The sequence below is a fragment of the Cyclopterus lumpus genome, chromosome 10, assembly GCF_009769545.1.
Source record: "Cyclopterus lumpus isolate fCycLum1 chromosome 10, fCycLum1.pri, whole genome shotgun sequence".
NCBI lineage: Eukaryota > Metazoa > Chordata > Actinopteri > Perciformes > Cyclopteridae > Cyclopterus > Cyclopterus lumpus.
This window is the reverse complement of record NC_046975.1, coordinates 5242861-5261556: the sequence shown is the minus strand read 5'-3', so window position 1 is coordinate 5261556 and position 18696 is coordinate 5242861. Positions and strand designations below refer to the sequence as shown.

The 18696-nt window shown below is 43.8% G+C and overlaps 1 protein-coding gene across 1 annotated transcript; it reads left to right on the top strand.

Moving 5' to 3' along the window:
- The first annotated feature begins 2329 nt into the window (after positions 1-2329).
- Positions 2330-4900, top strand: slitrk4 (SLIT and NTRK-like family, member 4). Its single transcript, XM_034543729.1, has one exon. The coding sequence runs from the start codon at positions 2330-2332 to the stop codon at positions 4898-4900; it is 2571 nt and encodes an 856-aa protein (XP_034399620.1).
- The last annotated feature ends 13796 nt before the right edge of the window (positions 4901-18696 follow it).

Genomic DNA, 18696 nt, shown 5'->3' with positions numbered 1-18696 from the left:
TGCAGAAGAGCCAGCACACTTGCGCGCCTGATACGGATACTGTTCTGTCTCACAGGAGGTGTAAGGGGGGTGGGGGGGGGAGACCACAAGCTCGCTTCCCTTCTCTTTTAACTCCCTCAATTTTCTCCCAACTGGATGTTGTTGTTTTTTTGATGGGGGGGCATTAAAAAATCCCCACATACACTCCTGCTCTAAAATAATTAGTGTGTTTCATTCCTGTGCACGGATGGATGCGCGGAGTTTCCAGCTCCTCACTCGCACCGCAGCGGACTAAAAGGCTGAATAGCTGCATTATTCATTTTTCTTTCTTTTTTTTACGCACCGGTTTCTGATGACTTGTTTCTCTCTGTGCGTGCCTTTTTGAAATGCGTCCTTTTTTTCCCCCTTTTTAAAGAAAGAAAAAATCCCTCCCGTCGGGTGGAGACTGAAATGAGAATCTCTTCTGCTGCCGCCTGCAAATAAACTGCTCGGGAAAATCAACTGTTTTTTTTCCTCCTCTTTCTTTATTTTTTGCAAGAGGCTGGTGGGGGGGGGGGGGGGGGGGGGGAGAGGGTGGTCCGGGCAGAGACCAGGATTTTAATGCTGCCTCGATGGAAAATATTAAACTGATATGTCGAAACTGATGGGAGTGTTTTGGCCGCTTTCGCCCTCTGAAGCGTTACCTCCGTGTGCAACTTCTCTCGAAACTAACCAGCATTTTTCCATTGGATCGTTGGGGGGTTGCTGAGCCGAGCTGAAGCCAGACGCACAGTGTTGGCTGTCCTCTGTCCCTCTCTCTCTTTTCCATTTTTTCTCCTCTCCTCTGCTCATCCTCCTTCTGTTCAGTTTCTTCCTGTAAAAAAAACTCCAAGCTCCAAGAATGACAGACTTATTTCACCGCATCACCGACCGCCTTGCGTCTTTTTTCACACCTTGGAGCCGCCGGACACGCTGTCAAGATCTCTAAAAGCTTTCTCTCTTTTTCTCTCTCTCTCTCTTTCAGTCTTCCCGAATCTCTCCCCCCCCCCCCCCCCCCCCCCCCCCCCCCCCCCCTCCTCTGTCACTGTCTCTCTCTCTCTCTCTCTCTCCTGCAATCAAATGAATGCTCTCCCATGGAGGTAGTGCAACCACCTTGGGGACCGAACGACCAGAGGGGTGATTTTTCCAAGCAAGAGGAGCCCGTCAGCCAGAGACGCATCGGGTGAAATCGGAGCCCCCCCCTCCCCCCCTCACCTCTCTCCCCTCCCCCCACCTCACCTCCTCCTCCTCTACCCCCATCTCCACCACCAGTTTGCTTGGCTCGGTTTGATATACAGTAGCCTACGTGGGGATATAGGGGGCTGGAGGAACCTGTAACTGTACGCGCTCTACTTCAGCTGCTGGGCCGACTGTTTGTCTCCATCCATGTCTCACCAATGCTGCCCCGTGTCTCCAGAGGGAGCCGCATTCAAAACCGACTCAGGTTTGGGTAAGTCTGTTTATTTTCTTCTTGTTCTTTTGAAGATATCAGTCCTGTTGAAGAGTATTTTTATTCTCGTGTCACATGCAACGGTTATTTATTTGTGCGGCTTTAATCCTCTCAATATGTCAGCAACGGGCACAGTACCAATTCTTCATCTTTTCCCCTTTGCGCTCACAGTTGCTTTCCTAAATAACCTGAATGTGCTGCTCAGTGGTGGTGGTGCGGCGGCTGCTGCTTGCTTCAAATGAGACCCCTTTCAAAAAAGAAAAAGAGAGAAAACTGCAGCCGGTTGACTTTGATTATGTGGAAGACGCTGAGAGGTGAAGAATAACTCGTCGTGCTGCTGTCTTAGACGGTTTCCAAGACGATGCTCAATGCTTTGACTGGCAGAAATAAGACGCATAGATGTGCAGCAGTTCATGGGTTCAAGTCATTTCTAGAACATGTAGCACTTTTCCTGCAGTCCCCGAATAGTCTGCATCAAACATTTGTGCTGTCCAGATCATTAGGGCCAATCATTGTTTCAAAGCCAAAACCACTCTCTGCAATATCAATAAAAAAAGTGCAATGGTTAGAAATGTGCACCTTTAGCATGGTGATTTGCTTATTGTTATATTTACACAAATAAGTCATGATGCAATCCCTGAGACTAATGTTAAAGAATGGATTACATATTGCAATTTCAGTGTAATCAATATCAAATATGCATTTTTTGATGGTGTGCTTTCTGTGTGTGCATGTGTGTGTGTACATCTTTGCACTTGTTTGCACATACGTGTGTGAACCTGCGTGTGTGTGTGTGAATGTTTCTGCATGTGTCTGTCCCTTTTTTTTCCTCTCTAAAAGGTTACTAAATGGTTTTCTGGGGGAGGATTTCTAACCGGCGAAATGCTGCTCGTACTCCTGCTGGCAGCCTTTTCTTCCTCCATCTCCGGCTCCCTCTCCTCCTCCCCCTCGGACGGACCCCAGATGGCGGACCCGTCCGCCTCGGACTTGATGGCCGAGACCTGCAGCGCCTGCTCCTGCATGTCCGTGGAGAACGTGCTGTACGTCAACTGCGAGAAGGTCACCGTCTACCGGCCCACGCAGCTCATCCCGCCGGCCTCGTCCCTGTACCACCTGAACTTCCAGAACAACTTCTTGATCATCCTCTACCCAAACTCATTCCTCAACTTCACCCACGCTGTGTCGCTGCAGCTGGGGAACAATAAACTGCAGAACATCGAGGGTGGAGCGTTCATGGGTATGAGCGCGTTGAAACAGCTGCACCTGAACAACAACGAGTTGAAGGTGCTGCGAGCGGACACTTTCCAAGGGATAGAAAACTTGGAATACCTTCAGGCTGACTACAACTTGATAAAATACATTGAAAAGGGAGCGTTTAACAAACTGCACAGGCTTAAAGTGCTCATCCTGAACGATAATCTCATACAGGCACTTCCTGACAACATATTTCGCTTTGCCTCGCTCACACACCTGGATATAAGGGGGAACAGAATCCAGAAGATTCCCTATTTGGGGGTTCTGGAGCACATTGGTCGTATAGTAGAGCTGCAGCTAGATGACAATCCCTGGAACTGTACATGTGATTTAGCGCCTCTCAAGGCATGGCTTGAAAACATGCCCTATAACATTTTTATCGGCGAGGCCATATGTGAAACACCAAGTGACTTGTACGGGCGGCTTCTGAAAGAAACCAACAAACAGGAGCTTTGTCCCATGGGCACAGGAAGTGACTTTGATGTTAGGATGCCTCCGCCCGATAATGGGCAGTCGCCCTCTAAAATGTCCCCAACCTCTGTGGCTCCACTAGTCACGAAAACGCCAAAAAACACTGACTCATCCAAGATTTACGGTAATGGCATTGTGGCTGGTTTACCCCCTTTTGGAAGAAATAGCCAGATTATATCTGTTCAGACACGGCCCCCTCCGATGTTGTGCCCACAGCCCTGCAGCTGTAAAGCCCACCCTTCTGACTTTGGCATCAGCGTCAGCTGTCAGGAGAGGAATATACAAAATTTAGCTGATCTCCTTCCCAAACCCCCAAATGCCAAGAAGCTTCACATGAGTGGAAATTACATCCGTGACATAAGCCCGGTTGATTTCCAAGGGTTCGAGGGCTTAGATTTGCTTCATCTAGGCAGCAATCAAATTGTCACAGTCCAGAAAGGTGTGTTTTCGAACCTCACTAATCTGAGGAGACTGTATCTGAATGGAAACCAGCTTGAGCAGTTACACCCAGAGATGTTTTTGGGCCTCACAAACTTACAATACCTATATTTGGAATACAATGCCATAAAAGAAATCTTAGCGGGTACATTTGACTCCATGCCGAACCTCCAACTCCTGTATCTGAACAACAACGTCCTGCGGAGTCTGCCTGCTTACACATTTGCGGGTGTCTCTTTAGCCAGACTCAATCTGAAAAACAACCACTTCATGACCCTACCAGTGAGTGGGGTCTTGGACCAGCTGCGATCATTAACCCAGATAGACCTGGAAGGGAACCCCTGGGAGTGTTCCTGCGATCTTGTCGCCCTCAAACTCTGGCTAGAGAAGCTCAGTGATGGAGTAGCTGCCAAAGAGGTAAAATGTGCTTCCCCGGTGCAGTTTTCCAACATTGAGCTGCGCCTCTTAAAAAATGAGATCCTGTGTCCCAAGCTGGTGGCAAGACCGCCGTTTATTCTCACCGCCGCCACCCCGGTTTTGACCACAGTGCTGCCCACCGGAGTTGGCAAAGCACCACCAGGAGGGCCCGTGCCCCTCTCCATCATGATCCTCAGCATTCTCGTCGTGCTCATCTTCACTGTGTTCGTGGCCTTCTGCCTTCTAGTCTTTGTCCTGAGGCGGAATAAAAAACCGGTGGGCAGGCAGGAGGTGCTCGGGAATCAGGAGTGCGGCTCCATGTCGTTGCAGCTCCGCAGACACAGTCACAAATCTGGCAAAAAGGGCTCCATCCCGGGGGACGACCTGGGAGGCGAGACGTTCATCCCGCAGACCATTGAGCACATCGGCAAGAGCCACACTTGCGGCATCGGACGCTCCTCGGACATGGACGCCGGGTTCAAGTTCGCGGACTCACAGAGGCAGAAGATCATCCTCCGGAACAGCGCCGACAAGGACAAGGACTCGCTCTCCACCCTGGAGCGCAACAAACGTCTCAGCACCATCGATGAGCTGGAGGAGTTTCTCCCCCACCGAGAGCCCAGCATGTTCATCCAGAACTTCCTGGACAGCAAGAGAGATTTCAACAGTATAGGGATGGGCGGCTACGAGATCCGCTACCCGGAGAAAACGCTGGATAAAAAGATGAAGAAGTCGTCGCTGATAGGCGGGAACCACAGTAAGATCGTGGTGGAGCAGAGGAAAAGTGAGTATTACGAACTGAGGGCCAAGCTCCAAGGAACGCCTGATTACCTGCAGGTGCTCGAGGAGCAGACTGCGCTGAGTAAAATGTAGGGATTGTTGTGTTGGGTTTAATGCATTGATTACACACACAAACACACGGAAGTAAGACACGCATACAGGCAGACAGACAGCCAAACACATCTGCCTTTCTCTGGTTCTTTCTCCCCCTCTGGCCACACACACACACACCATTCAACCCCCAAGATCTCTAGTTTTCTGTCTTCATCTCCCTCTGCAGCTACACACACGCACACACACACACACACACACAGAGAAAAAGTGCCTTCTGGAAATCCTTAATGACCAATGCAGAGATGGACAAAATGGCTCCACACTACAAAAGCTAGAATTGGCGTGGATCTATTTCACAGTAAAAGACCTTTCGGATTATCCATGCCACTACATGTATGAATCCCACATACATATACCACAGGACACCCTAATGAGCAACCAGACAGTCATGTTATAATCTTTATTTTTTTTGTTGCTGCTATTGAAATGGGTACTTATCATCTTTTTTTCTTTCTTTTTTTCTTCTTGTTTTTTTCTCCTCCTTCTGTTATTCCCAACCAAATCAAAAGGGTCTTGAAAACAGTGCTTGAGAATATACCTCGCCGTCTTCAACCCCTCATTTAAACATAAAGAGAGAGAGAGAGAGAAGACAAGACGGCACGCGGTTGTTGTTCTTTTGCTCTGGAAAGTATCCAGAATCACCTCTTCTGGGATGAGATTAACAGAGTCGGTGACTCAATGGATGCTACTATTTTTTATTCGCGGGGATATGTGTTTGTTCTTGGGAATGCCCTCTGGAGTCAGAGGCAGACTCTCTGCCACCTTGTCTGGATTACACACCAGTAGCGGGACACCTGCTCCGGGGTTTTTTTTGTGCAGGGGGGGATTTCCATGACTTGTTCTCTTTCTGTAAGGAGCCATGTTAAATATAGTGTCTTCTGAATGGAGTTGTGTTTCTCTTCAAAGTTGCTACTTACAGTTCCTGTATGTTTTGGGTGAAATCTAACGGGGCACACACACACACACACACACACACACACATACTGTCAGAGGACGTTGTTTCTGAAAAATGATAAAAACCCAAGGCTAAAAAAAATAGAAAAGAATAATAATAATTACAAAGCTGCTTGCCGTGTAAGCGTAACCTGAAATTTATTTTGTAAGTCTTACATTATTTGTATCTGTGGGACTGGTTTGTAAATTACAAGGAAGGACAAACATCTACACACACACACACACACACACACACACTGTACGACGGAGCATCATCATCAAGAGACAGAATTGTCAAAACTATAATTCAACCGGTGATCCACCTCCCCTTGTCAGCTCTCAATTCGTAGTAAAAGAATTTAACAACATAGTTAATTTATTTTTCTATGCAGGAATTATTTAAAGAGTTATCGGTATTATTTAAAAAAAAAAAAAAAATTTAAAAGAGAGAAAAAAAAACCCAGAATAATACACAAAGAGTGGAAAGGACTTGACAGAGGGATGCATCTGAGCTAATTCCGGCCTGCAGAAGTGACTGTTGAGTCGATTCAAGGGTTCTTGTTTCTCCCGGTTCTCCGGAGAACTCGACCCCGTCGGACGAGGGTTGTGAAATGTGATCTGTGATGTTTCCTTTTCATTGTGTCGCACGACAAGACGAGGCCTGGTAGAAGTCTGTGAAGTCTCGAGCCGTTTCCTTATTCTCTTATCTCCCACAGTATCTTGTAAAAGGTTTCTTATTAACATTATGCAACCAAAATAAATGTGCATTAAACTCGATTATGGTTCCAGAATTGTTGGGATGGTGATCTGAATGGGGACGAGGAAGGCGGCTAATTGAAGCTCTAAATTGTTCGATCCGGGCAGAATCATATCATGAAACACCATGTGCAATATTAGTAAAAGAAAAAGGAAAAAAATAAGAAAAAAGGAAGAAAAAAAAATCAATATTTGCTCGGTCATGACGGCTTCAAACCACTTTGTTTAATTTATTTAATTTTGAGGTTATATTGTCAAGACAAGTTCTATTTCGAAATTCTTTTCTCAACTTAACTCTATCCGGTCCTTATTTAAAAAAGTATTGTTACGTTGAACTTCTGAGTGTTTATTGACATTACAAATGAATAGAATGTATCTTGGAAAGTATAATAAATACAATTTTCTATCGGTCATAAATCTCCTGTATATTGGTTAATTTTCTCTTGTATAATCATGTTGAAATCAAGGTATTAAAATCAGCACCTATTTGCACTGTGTCCCACTATTTCTTTTAGTGCGCATCCTCTCGGCTTCTCACGACTGCTTTACTTTTAAGGAGAAAAACAACAAACAACTTCTGCCGGCGAAACCGGCAACTCCTCCGTTGCCCCGGCTAGACCTTTTTTTCCGAGGACACGTTGGATTGCGCAACAGCTCGGTGTAGGACAGAGTGCGATCCGTTCAAGGAAACCCGCTGCTGGTTACGCTCCAGGCCACGAAACCAGCTGAGCGTTTGCGTTCTTCGTTTTCTCTGAGCTCAAATTAAAATTTAAGCGAAACTATTCGAGCTGAACCAAACTTCCGAAGCTTGAAAACATTTACACAATGTGTTTTTGTTGTTTCGTTCTGGTTCAGGTCTCCTTGTGGCCCTGGGAAAAAGATGGCAGTTAGTCCGTTTTCAAGTTGTTTGCCCCTGTTGGTGTAGCGTCATACACATTCATTTCTTTCTGTTCTTTCCACATCTGAATATCCCGAATCGTACTTTTGGCTCAGGTCTTCTCGTCTAGCAGGTATCATCGCTCCATCTGTTTTTAGGCACATATCAAACATTCATGCCCGTTCCACTTTAGGGTTAAAAATTCAGATTTCCTGTTTCAGTGTTAATCCAACCTATGGGGCTTTTGGGAAACCAAGTAGCAGAAAGTATGACTCATCCGGACGCCAGAGAATTGTCCTCATTAATTATGAATCCCCTTGGCAGTTATGAACTAAAATAGGGATGTGGTGGTGTTGGCGTTGGGGGTATACAAGTGTGATACGGCCGCCCCCTCGGTCCCTCTCCCTCCTCCATCTTTCTCCTTCCCTTTGTCACATTTCCGATCATAATGTTCCTTAAATATAATTTGTCCACTTAAAAAAGAAGAAAGACTGGCTGGAAAAGTGTCTTTTCCGTCCAACATTTTACTGCAGTCACTTGGCTCCTGGGCAGGGTTCTGTTCCTGGAAGCTCAAGGGGTCCTTCAGGTGATATATATATATATATATATATATAATATTTCATTAAACTCGCCAAACACGCGTACAATGAAACCTGCACAAGAAGCCTGATTGTTTTTTTCTCACTTTCTTAATGAGAGACAATGATGCCATTCTGTTCTAAACTGCTCTCTGCCATGCCTCAGAGGGCATTCTGTTGTGACGGGCCTTCTTGGTGAAATGCTGATGGGAGGGGGCAATGGGGAGTGTTTGGAAAGCAGTGCTTGAATAAGAGGGTGCAATGCGTTATGTCTGGGATTGGCCACAAGGGGCGCTGTGAGCTAAGGACAGCGCAGAGAGAGGCAGATGGTGTCATGGGGCTGCGGGAGGATTGCTGTTGTCTGAGAGATATTTGTAATTTATTCTATTTCTAGTATTGTCTTAATGTGGCTTTTATTCTGGGAATGCAAAGGTGAAGAACATTTCAGAGGGTGCACTATGGTTTATGATGATTTTCTCAAAATCTGCAGGTGAATTACTTTCTATTTTGCACTGCATGACAGTACATTTTACTCTAGTTTGTCATTGACACTTTAGGATTCTTGTTTTTTTTAATGTTCCTTTCTGGATTGGTGCTGGATTATTTTGTCTGCTTTTGTCTGAACACACCTTTTACACACACCTTTTATTTGGGTGAACACACATTGTACACACACCTTTTATTTGGGTCCAAGGGGTTGTGAGATGAATAGAAACCTGACAGATTATTATTATTTTTATTTATTTAATGTGATGTAACTTATATTGTAAGCCAAGCAGTTAACAAATAATTAACTTTTTGAAATGTCAACATGCCAAGAGAGCTTACAATTACAAGAGAGAATACACTGGTTATTTTTTATGAAAAGACGCTTGTGTTGTGTGCAAATGTTACTACAATATGCAGTCTTAATTAATGTCTTTTCATCTCTGTTCTATTTTCTTTCTTGTTTTGCTGTACATCATTCTATTCATATTCCGTATTTTTTATTATTGAAAATGAACAGGAATAATGCATTTATAAGGTAAAAGAGAAAATGTGATTAAAGCAAACAAAAAAAACTGGACTCATTACAATATTGTATTAATGAATTAGCAAGTCAGTAATCTTAGATGGACACTTCTACACAGAATGTAAGAAAAAAAACAAATTTCAATGATATATAATATTTCAATGTGAATACATTTTGGTACACTGATATTCTTTTCTACAGCTGTCAATCATAGAATTTCTTTTTTTTTTTCTTTCCATCAAGGTATAAATATTAAACAGATCTTCATGACCTTTTTAACCCACGGGTATCCTTAAAGTGCTTGTTTGAGTGAAATGAGAAACAACAGGTTTGTTACATATAGTTGGAGTATTACAGCAAGTGTGAATATTCAAAAGACTTCTTAACTACATTGACATCTTCCAAAAACACATTGTCATGTATTGGTATTTTCAATCTTGATACGTGTTTGCATGTTTGAACTTCTCTCATTTCACAACATTTTCATATCCATGCGGTGCATTTAGGTTTTTTTGTTAATACTTTTTGATGAATCCAGGCACCATTGGTTTCCATTGATTTCTTTCTTGTATAAAAGTCAATCAGCAGTCTATTGAAACTCGATTGTGTTGTGTTATTCAGCACAGTGAACATCAAGTCTGCATCCGTTTGGGTCAAAGATGCATGATTGTTGTATCCTCGTGCAGTGTGAAGGGGCACTTCACCAGTGTTACACATGAAGGTCGGTCTATTTGTCACAACAAGAGCTATTGAACCTGGAGAAACAATTGTGTAATGGCTTCTGTGGTTCTGGAGGAGCTTTGTTAAGTCTGAAATAAATAACCTTGATCATGTCATCAGGGCTTCAGACGACAGTTATGAACAGTGGAGACATTTACCAGGACATTTGTTCAGTGGCCCTTCTGATACCGACCCCACTTGTTAGTGTCTATATGACAAGCACCCGACTTTCAATTAACTCCAATGTAAAGCCTTCTGCATCATTATTAGACGGAGCAACTGGGAGGATAAACAGCGAGGAGGTGCCGTTGAGGTTGGATGAGTCAAACAAACACTTCTGTCCCTGAGATCAATGTGTGCGTGCTGCCTGAAACCAAGTCAACATTGAGTTAATCTACCGTTGTTTTTTTACACATACTTAAATAACTCAAATTACTTAACCAACCTACTTATTTTAATCCAAACCATTTTTCTAAAACCTTACCAAGTGAGAACCTAAAACAAAGTATATATATATATATATATATATATATATATATATATATATAAAAAAAAGTTAACTGATTTTCCTGTGAACACAGAAGTTAATTCTTTTAAAGACACTATGCATATGCGGAGTGGAAACTGACACGTTCACAATTAGAACAAAACCAATTCTAAACTAATGAATGCCTGGAATAACGTAAAGAAACTGGCATTGTTTTCACAATAGTAAGTTATGGATTAGTTTGAATACATTCCAGAATAGAAATCTGAACATTGGATGAAGCCAGGTTCCAAATTATTGTTTCATTGTGTTATATTAGAGCTGAAGATTTTTAAAGAAGGAACTTACAAAACAAAATGTTCCAGAAATTGGGCTATGATTGACGTGTGAACAAACCCCTCTTGTCAACCCTTCAGAATATAGACATATATGAAACTGGAAAGGTTGGTGTATGTAAGTACTACTGATGTGTATAGTTCTGGCTCAGAGTCTGAGAACAACCTCATTTTGAGAAAACAGCCTTTAAAAATATGCATTTTGAAATGCCATACATTTTGAAAGACGCGACAGGAGAATAGCGTAAAAAATCTTGAATAGACATCACCGTGAAACTTCCCCAGTTTATTACTTTCATGAAGACAATCATTTTCATGGAGTCTTTCACGTTGGGAGTATTGACTCCGTCCTCGTTGTTCCCTGTTTGCGCTGTATGAACTGTCACCTCCCCTTTAACACCATTTGAAGCTGTGGCGGCTGAATTCCAACAATGTGCTCAGGAATGGGCTTTTTTTTTTTTGGCACCCGACGCAGACAGGCGGACATTTGAGGTGGGATGAAAGGGGATTGCACCCCCCCGCCCCCACACCCCCCCGGTTGTGACAATTTACTCAAAGCATCCCCAACGAAAGGAAAACAATGCCTCGCCCTCCCCACCAGCTGCCGCATTAAACGTGGACAAATCCCCCAGGGCTGCTCCATTGAGGCTACTCGGCTGCCATTTCCCCACCATTTAGGGACGTTAACGAAAGCCCGATGTCTCTCCCCGTTGAGTCCATCACAGCCTCCACAGAGTCAGCGCCTCAAGTGATGACAGGCACAAGGAAGTGCGTGTGTTGCTTTCACCACCCGAGGTCATAAACCTTTGCAGTTTCAACAGAGGCTCGACACCTAAACACGAGACGGCGGCACGCTCTGATGTGCTCTTCTTGAAGTCTTTTTTTTCTTTCTTGCTTTAATTTAATGCCACATATTAAAGACCGTACTTAAGGTTGAATTTCACAATCCCCTCCAGAGCCTATTTGGCCTCCGTGTCCACACCATTAAATTAATTCCCATTCAAATTCTGTCCTTTGAATATTACTTCTTTTTTTTTTTTCCCCACCACCTTTGTCCGGAAAGAATATCGAGTTCCTGACCAAAATTGATATCGAAATTAAATAAGAAAGAATTGTCACCTGCTCTCGCAGAATAATTGAGAGAATGAAAGTCACCATCAATGGCACCATTATATCCTGTCTTTAAGGTTTTCCTCTTCAAAAATGTTTTTGACCTCAAGAAGCATCATTTATGTTGAGAAAATCCTGTCCAATATGATTTCTGCTATCCACACATTGTTTCATACAATCTTTCTTCTAAAACGCGATGTACGATGACCTCTGTTGAATGAAAAAGGTCAATGTGTTCACTTCAATATCGACAGGTGTATGGAGTGTCTCATGCTGCTGTGAGATCCTCATACATGAGCAGGTTGGTGGACTTGGATCTCCAAAGTGTGAGGATTGGACATTTGTTGTTTGTGTTAATTAGTAGCACACACCCACAGTTTAGATATGCAGCCACTAAACTACCTGTGATGTAATGGCTGAGGGCCAATGTACATCCATTAATATCCAACTCTCACTCCCGTTCTCTTCTGGCAACAAGTTCCCATGACACACCCAGAAAGGTGCACACAGTAGACCGCAGATCTCCGCCGGCTGTGTGTGTGCATCAATTACCGCTGTATTGTGTGGTTATTAATGAATACAACCCACAGAGGGCTTACATTGCAGCTCGTTTAGCGGCCGTCATCTGTCAACACTGGACCGACGTCTGAAATCGTCTTCCCCCATGAGTCACTTAGACGAGGGATTGTGGGAAAAAAAGCTACCCTTTGATTGACATCTGCCTCACCTTCCTGTTGCTTTGGTTCCACCTATTTGGAAAGGACAACTCATCCGGTTATCATTGTTATCGGTACATCTTTTTAGTTTGTATTTATTTCACAGCGGACCTTTTTGAAACGTCATAGCAGCAAACACACGAGAGGCAGTTGGCTCAGTTCCATCGAGTCCCACAGTCGGCCATGACAGTGAGCCGGCGTGGACAAAACCAGCAACCTGGAACTCGCTCACATGAAATGGAATTTCGGGCCCATTTTAAATGTATTGATCAATTACACCGCTGTGTCTCCTGCTCTGGCGAGCCAAATGTCTGCTGTGGATACATCCCGGGTCTCTGAATTGCATCCACGTTTTCTCCCTCACGTTCATCTTTTTCCATGCAGGGAGAGAGGAAACAAGGACGTGTGTGATTTATTACGAGAAATGAGACGTCCTCTCGTCAGAGATGTTGGAGTCGTGTGCAGCGACGTCCGTTTCCGATGACCACAGCTGGATCGTCGGTCAGGCTTTAACAGCTGGAGGGACTTGTCACGGCGTGTGTGTCCGCACACGTGAGCATTGTATTAATACTAATAACTACACACAGTAATTAATGCTGCCAGAGCAGCAGTGTTGGCTGTATTCTGTATATATACTGTGTGCTGTGACCCGCTTAGAGGCTACGGGATCGATTTCTACTGGCAGAATGCGTTTGAGTTATTTATTCATCATTTGCGTCTGTGTTTATTGATATTCTAATCATTATGTCATTATTAAATAAGCTAGGATATGATTACGGTGACATTTGAACACTGGAAAGTATTTATTAAGATAAGTGTTTCGGGCCAAACATTGAAATGATGTAACTCATCAAACCCGACGCTCAACAATGATCAGCCTCGCATGACGATAATGTAAACATGGCTTCAGACAGACTCTCCTGCTCTCTCTAGACTTTAACTATATCCACAATAACAGTTATGAGGGAAATAACAGATCATGAAAAGACACATCTTTAAAAAAAAAAGAAAAAAGAAAGTTGTTTGTGGTCCTTCTGTTGTACAGACGGACAATCAACATACATTTCAAATATATAACTTGAGAGGGAGAGTTTATTAGTGATCTTTATTCACACTGGTATGAAACTTCAGTCCAATCGGCTGCAGCGTCCAATCAAATAACTGATAGACAGTGGAGGGGGCGTGACCTCGCCGTGTCCCAGTTCCATTGCACTCTCCATCATAGTTCTGAGGAACCTTTTTGAGCACATCGTGGGTTCCCACTGGAGAAGTGACTAAATTGAGTCTGCTGCAAAGACTTCAAAAGAGTTGCGAAGAAGAAAGTATCAAATCTGTTACGTTTTAATTAGCAGAGGCATGCTTAAGTTTCCAAACTGACCTTTTAAAAAATAAAATAAAATGTGCGCAGATGTTTGGACTCGTCTTTGCAGGAAAGAGCAGCAGGTGTGACACATTTAGTTAACGGTGGCTCAGTTCCAGTCCCATCACGGCACCCTGGAACTAGCTGGCATGAATGGAATGGGATCGGTATTAATGCCATCAAATCCACCGAAAGGTCTATTATTGCCTGCTAAATGCATACAGTATCCACTGTATGAGTTGGATGTAATTACCATGAAGTAATTGTCCCACTATCACAGTGAAGTCGTACTGTTTGATAACGGGCTATGGCTTTCTTTCTTTCTTTTGTGAATGCAAACATTACTTTATGTATTGTTTAAGGTGGTCTAACTGCACATACTGTTGGCTAGTTTAGACTTCTGTGAAAGAAACGAATAGTTCCTCAATAGGAAGGAGCAAACTACTGTCCTCGGGGAGAGGCGCTGCAGTGACGGTGTTCAATGCAAATCAAGCAAAGTGCCATCAGCTCCAAATTATACCTCAGGAAAGTACTCGATGTACTTGGCTACTTTACACCTGTGAAGCTCTAAATCACAGTCATTTTGGAATCATCGCACTTAAGCAGCCGAAAGCCTTGAACGTCACAAAAAACCTCCACGGTTTGAAAGATGAGCCTCGAAGAATGGTTGTTAAAGCGATGCGCGTTAGCTGTGATTAATGTGCTGCCGTGTCATCTGAGTGCAAACCTACATCTGTTTCTGTTTTATTACATTGATCTATGAGCGATCAATGAAGGCAAGGGGAACCATTGCAGACAAGTAGAGGAGACATTCTTTAGACCTCTCGGACTCTGGGAGGTTGTGTGTGCAAATCTGTTTCTCCTTTGCGAGACATCGTAGAGGGGCGAGAACATCGGAGGCGTTCCCTCGCTGATCAATAGCTCGTATTTGATCACGGAACAACACTGAAAGTCTTGCCTTTTCTGTCCATTTGACTATTATTACATGTGTACGATAACTTTAGTTACTTTTCGGGTTTAGAATACAAATAAATGACGACAACGTGTTACCACGCATCTATATTCATCCCTTGGTGAAATTCACAAGCTACCCAACATGTCAAGTAAAGAGATGCAACATTAAAGTGATCAACACATTAATTGAGTCGTACTTATAAGTCAATAATATGATGTACAGTATACTGGGATGGACCAATGTGTATTTCTCCTCTGTGGTGTTGCTACTTTTACTCACGCAAAAGATCCAAACACCTCTTCCACTGCTGTTGACTGGTGACCTCTAATGACTGGAACACCAAGCAACTCATGGGACAGTACCACCTTAAACTGTCCGCGGTTACGTCTGCAATCCCCCCCCCCCCCACCCCCTGTCTCTTTTGCCTTTCTTCACCTCCATCCCTCGTCTCAGTTTCCTGTCTTTTATCTTTGCTGTACCTGAGCTGAATTATGATCCGTAGTCTTCCCTGATACATTGTGATTGATTGGGCTTTCCAGCTAACTAATGAATTGGCCCCTCAAGGACGTGCAGCGCGCCAGCGTTGGTATTAATGTGGACTCTGCTGAAGGCAGCTCAAAGACTCCTGACACCACAGATTTAGCGCTTACAGTGTTTATTTGGATTTGGCTTGTTGGGGTTTAATTTTATAAATAGCTACCAATTGCATTCTAATGGCTCTGTGCATATTGTCTCATAGAGCCATGCAGCAGGGACAGCATGGTATTTCTGTTTTGTTGTGATGATATGGCAAATAACTGTATATTAATACACAGGTAATCGCGCAGCAGTCCCTCAGAATATCGACTGGAATATGTTTTGATTTTAAAACTGTGACATGGTTGATATGCCTTGTGTGTATATGTATCAATTATGTTTACATTAAGAGTATATCAAATGTGCAGTGTGACGGGTACACAGGTAATTATCGCTAACTCTGCAGTTAAATGGACGTTTTTAAGGGTCGGAAAAAAAAAAACAGTTCACATTTTTAAATGAAACAAAACTACTCTGTTGGATTTCAGGAAAAGATCACGTTTTAAGTTGTAATTCTGTTCGGTTGTTGTTTAATTTACGTACTTAACTTAAGTCAGAACGTAAGTTAAATGATGTTCCGTACACAACGTAAGTTAAGTTACTTACATCCATTTAAGTTACAGTCACAGTCCTGTGTTGACCCATCGATTCCCCCACGACCTCCTACCCACATGGACTTTCTACTACGTCACCTGACCTCCTCCTTTGCCTCCGTCATAATTGCTCCTAGCCTTCTGAACCCTTTCCAGCGATGTCTATGAGGCTGATGACCTCCGACAACGTCGGTTGAGAACTTTCAAAGCGTGTCTACGGAGCGCGTTGCCGTATTCCTGCTGGTTCTTTTTGTTCTTGCAGCCCTCCATTCAGGCTCTCCACTGTGTATGTATCTGAATATTTGACCAACATCCAAAGCACCTTCTGTCGGTCTCCAGTGAATGAGCATCATGGAAATGAGCAAACAATCAGCCTTATTCAAAACAGCTGCATGCTTTCACATTTTGGGGGGGGAGGTGATGGAACCAACCACCAAGAGACCACACTGGTTTAACATGACTGAACATGAGTGGCAGTGGTTATTGCAGTGCTGGATTGCACTTTCCTAAACCTCCTGCTGTGATAGATTAAAATATAGATGTGTTTTGCATTCATCATCTGCTTCTATGTGTGTTTATTTAATTTTGCAGAGCGCAAACTGAATCAGCGCCTGCTGCGATACAAGTGTGCTTTTTACAACGCCGATGTTGGGCAACTGAACGCATCCCATCTTTTTAGTGAAACATTTGCCATTCATTAAATAATTCTCGTGCCGTTGTTTTGTGTCAAACAACAGCACGAGGATGGTAAACACTTTTATTCTTCTCTGCATTATGTGATGTAAATGCCATGCAATGAAGTGGAATATGGAACCGTGCCATTTGCTGTCGAGCAGAGGGAGGCAAATCAAGATGAAGATCAATGTCAACGTGCATCTGGTTTGAAAAAAAAAGAGGTCAATCTGTAAGTCACTGTGTGTGTGTGTGTGTGTGTATATGTTTCATCACTCCTATGAATGGTAGGCGGAAAGAGGGCACGTTTGTCTATGCAGCACCTTCAATATTTGTTTCTGCTCTCTCGTCTATTCCATCATCTTTGAGTCACAAGATGCGTTCCGCATTATGCAACGCATAATAATAATGTCACCGGTCGGACGAGTTCCACGGTTGCATGAGCTGCTGTTTGTTCAGCTGATGATACATCCGCACGCCCTCCGAGTAACCAGGATGGATATGAGTTTAATCCATTAGTTTGCATCTGGTGATGGAATGTTTTCTTTGGTGTGTGTGTGTACGTGTGTGTGTGTATGCTGTGTTTCATTACCTGCAGTGCTTTCATGCTCTCACACCATCTCTCTCTCTCTCTCTTTCACATCTCTCTCTCTCTCTCTCTCTCTCTTGCCAAGCCAGCCGGTGTTTACGATGCACTAGCTGTTGAAAGAGAACGAATGTGTGTGTGTGTGTGTGTGTGTGTGTGTGCGTGCTGTTGACAGAGCTGAGAGATTTAATTGACACCCACAGAGAGAATTATACAAGCTTCCAAATACTCTCACTCTCTCTCTGTGTGTGTGTGTGTGTAATATTTTTCATCTATGTGTGTTTGAGTGTGTGCCCACCCATGAAAGCTGTGCGCATTTCTGAACAGGGTCTCTAGTGTGCATGGAGTGTGTATTTTCTCCGTGTTTCATAGAGGACATTACTGTTTCGCTTCTACCCCCCCATCCCCCCGCCGTTCCTTTCCTTCCCACTCGCCTCGTGTTCACTTTCTCTCGTGCGCATCCGAGTTGCCGCTCATCCTCTCGACGCGCTTACGCGATGAAGATCTTTCATCTACGGCCTTTTTTTTCGCCGCCACGCCGCAGAGCGAACTCGAGGGGATGACGACACATCCCGCAAAAGCTTCCATCTGCCCCGCCATCCGCCCCCTGAGTCGTTACCCATCTGCATTCGCCCGCGAGTGTATCCCTACGCCTGTGAGCCCGCCAGCGGTGTCAAAAACTACAAAAAACTCTGCGACAAGCAAATGTCCGACATTCTATAAAAAAATGTTTAAAAAAAGATGGGATGGCTCCGTCGAACCCCACTGTGTGCGCCAGCATCCTGACAGCTAACAACCCGGTGGAGCATTTAGGGATGTAGCGACAGGAACTTTCTCTCAGGAGTCGGTGGAGCCCAAAAACAAAGTGTCAATAGGGAATATTTACCCTGGATCCGTCATAAGTGATGTAATCACAGTCTGCAGAGAGCCCATCAGACGGCGACTCCTGGTGTCGACATACAAACTCACCGGTGTCGTCGCGGGAGAAAGAAGAAACAGGCATTAAGGTTATTAAAAAGTAAGAGCTTTCTCTCCCACTAATAAACGGCTCCAGAATGTGATTCAAGGGTTGCTGTTTGTTATTCCTCCAGAATTGCCGGCTCCCTCCCCAGGAGGTCTGACCTGCGACCTGCTTGTTGTTTACCAATGCATTACAATCTGGAAAATGATCCTGCTTTCTTCAAAAAACAAACAGGTGTCTGATAATTGTAGTCTGGTAGTGTAGAGTAATGTAGCAAATAAATACAAACAGAAAATAGAAATACCCATGCAACATATACAAGCTATACGAGCTGATACAGAACTTGAGTAAATGTACATACTACTTTTCTATGTAGTACACACAGTATTGTGTGCACAGCGTGATGTGCTTACAAACACACACTAACAGAGTTTATTACACAGCTCTTCCCATAAGCAGTGAAGACTGTGCTGCCGTCCCCCACAGCGGTGTGTGTTTCAGTTGATGCGAATATGTAATTTGTCAAAAGTCTTTCCGTAAGAAAGAGG

Bases quoted from the DNA above. Each gene is read 5' to 3' on its own strand.
- slitrk4 (XM_034543729.1), top strand. From the start codon at position 2,330: ATGCTGCTCGTACTCCTGCTGGCAGCCTTTTCTTCCTCCATCTCCGGC.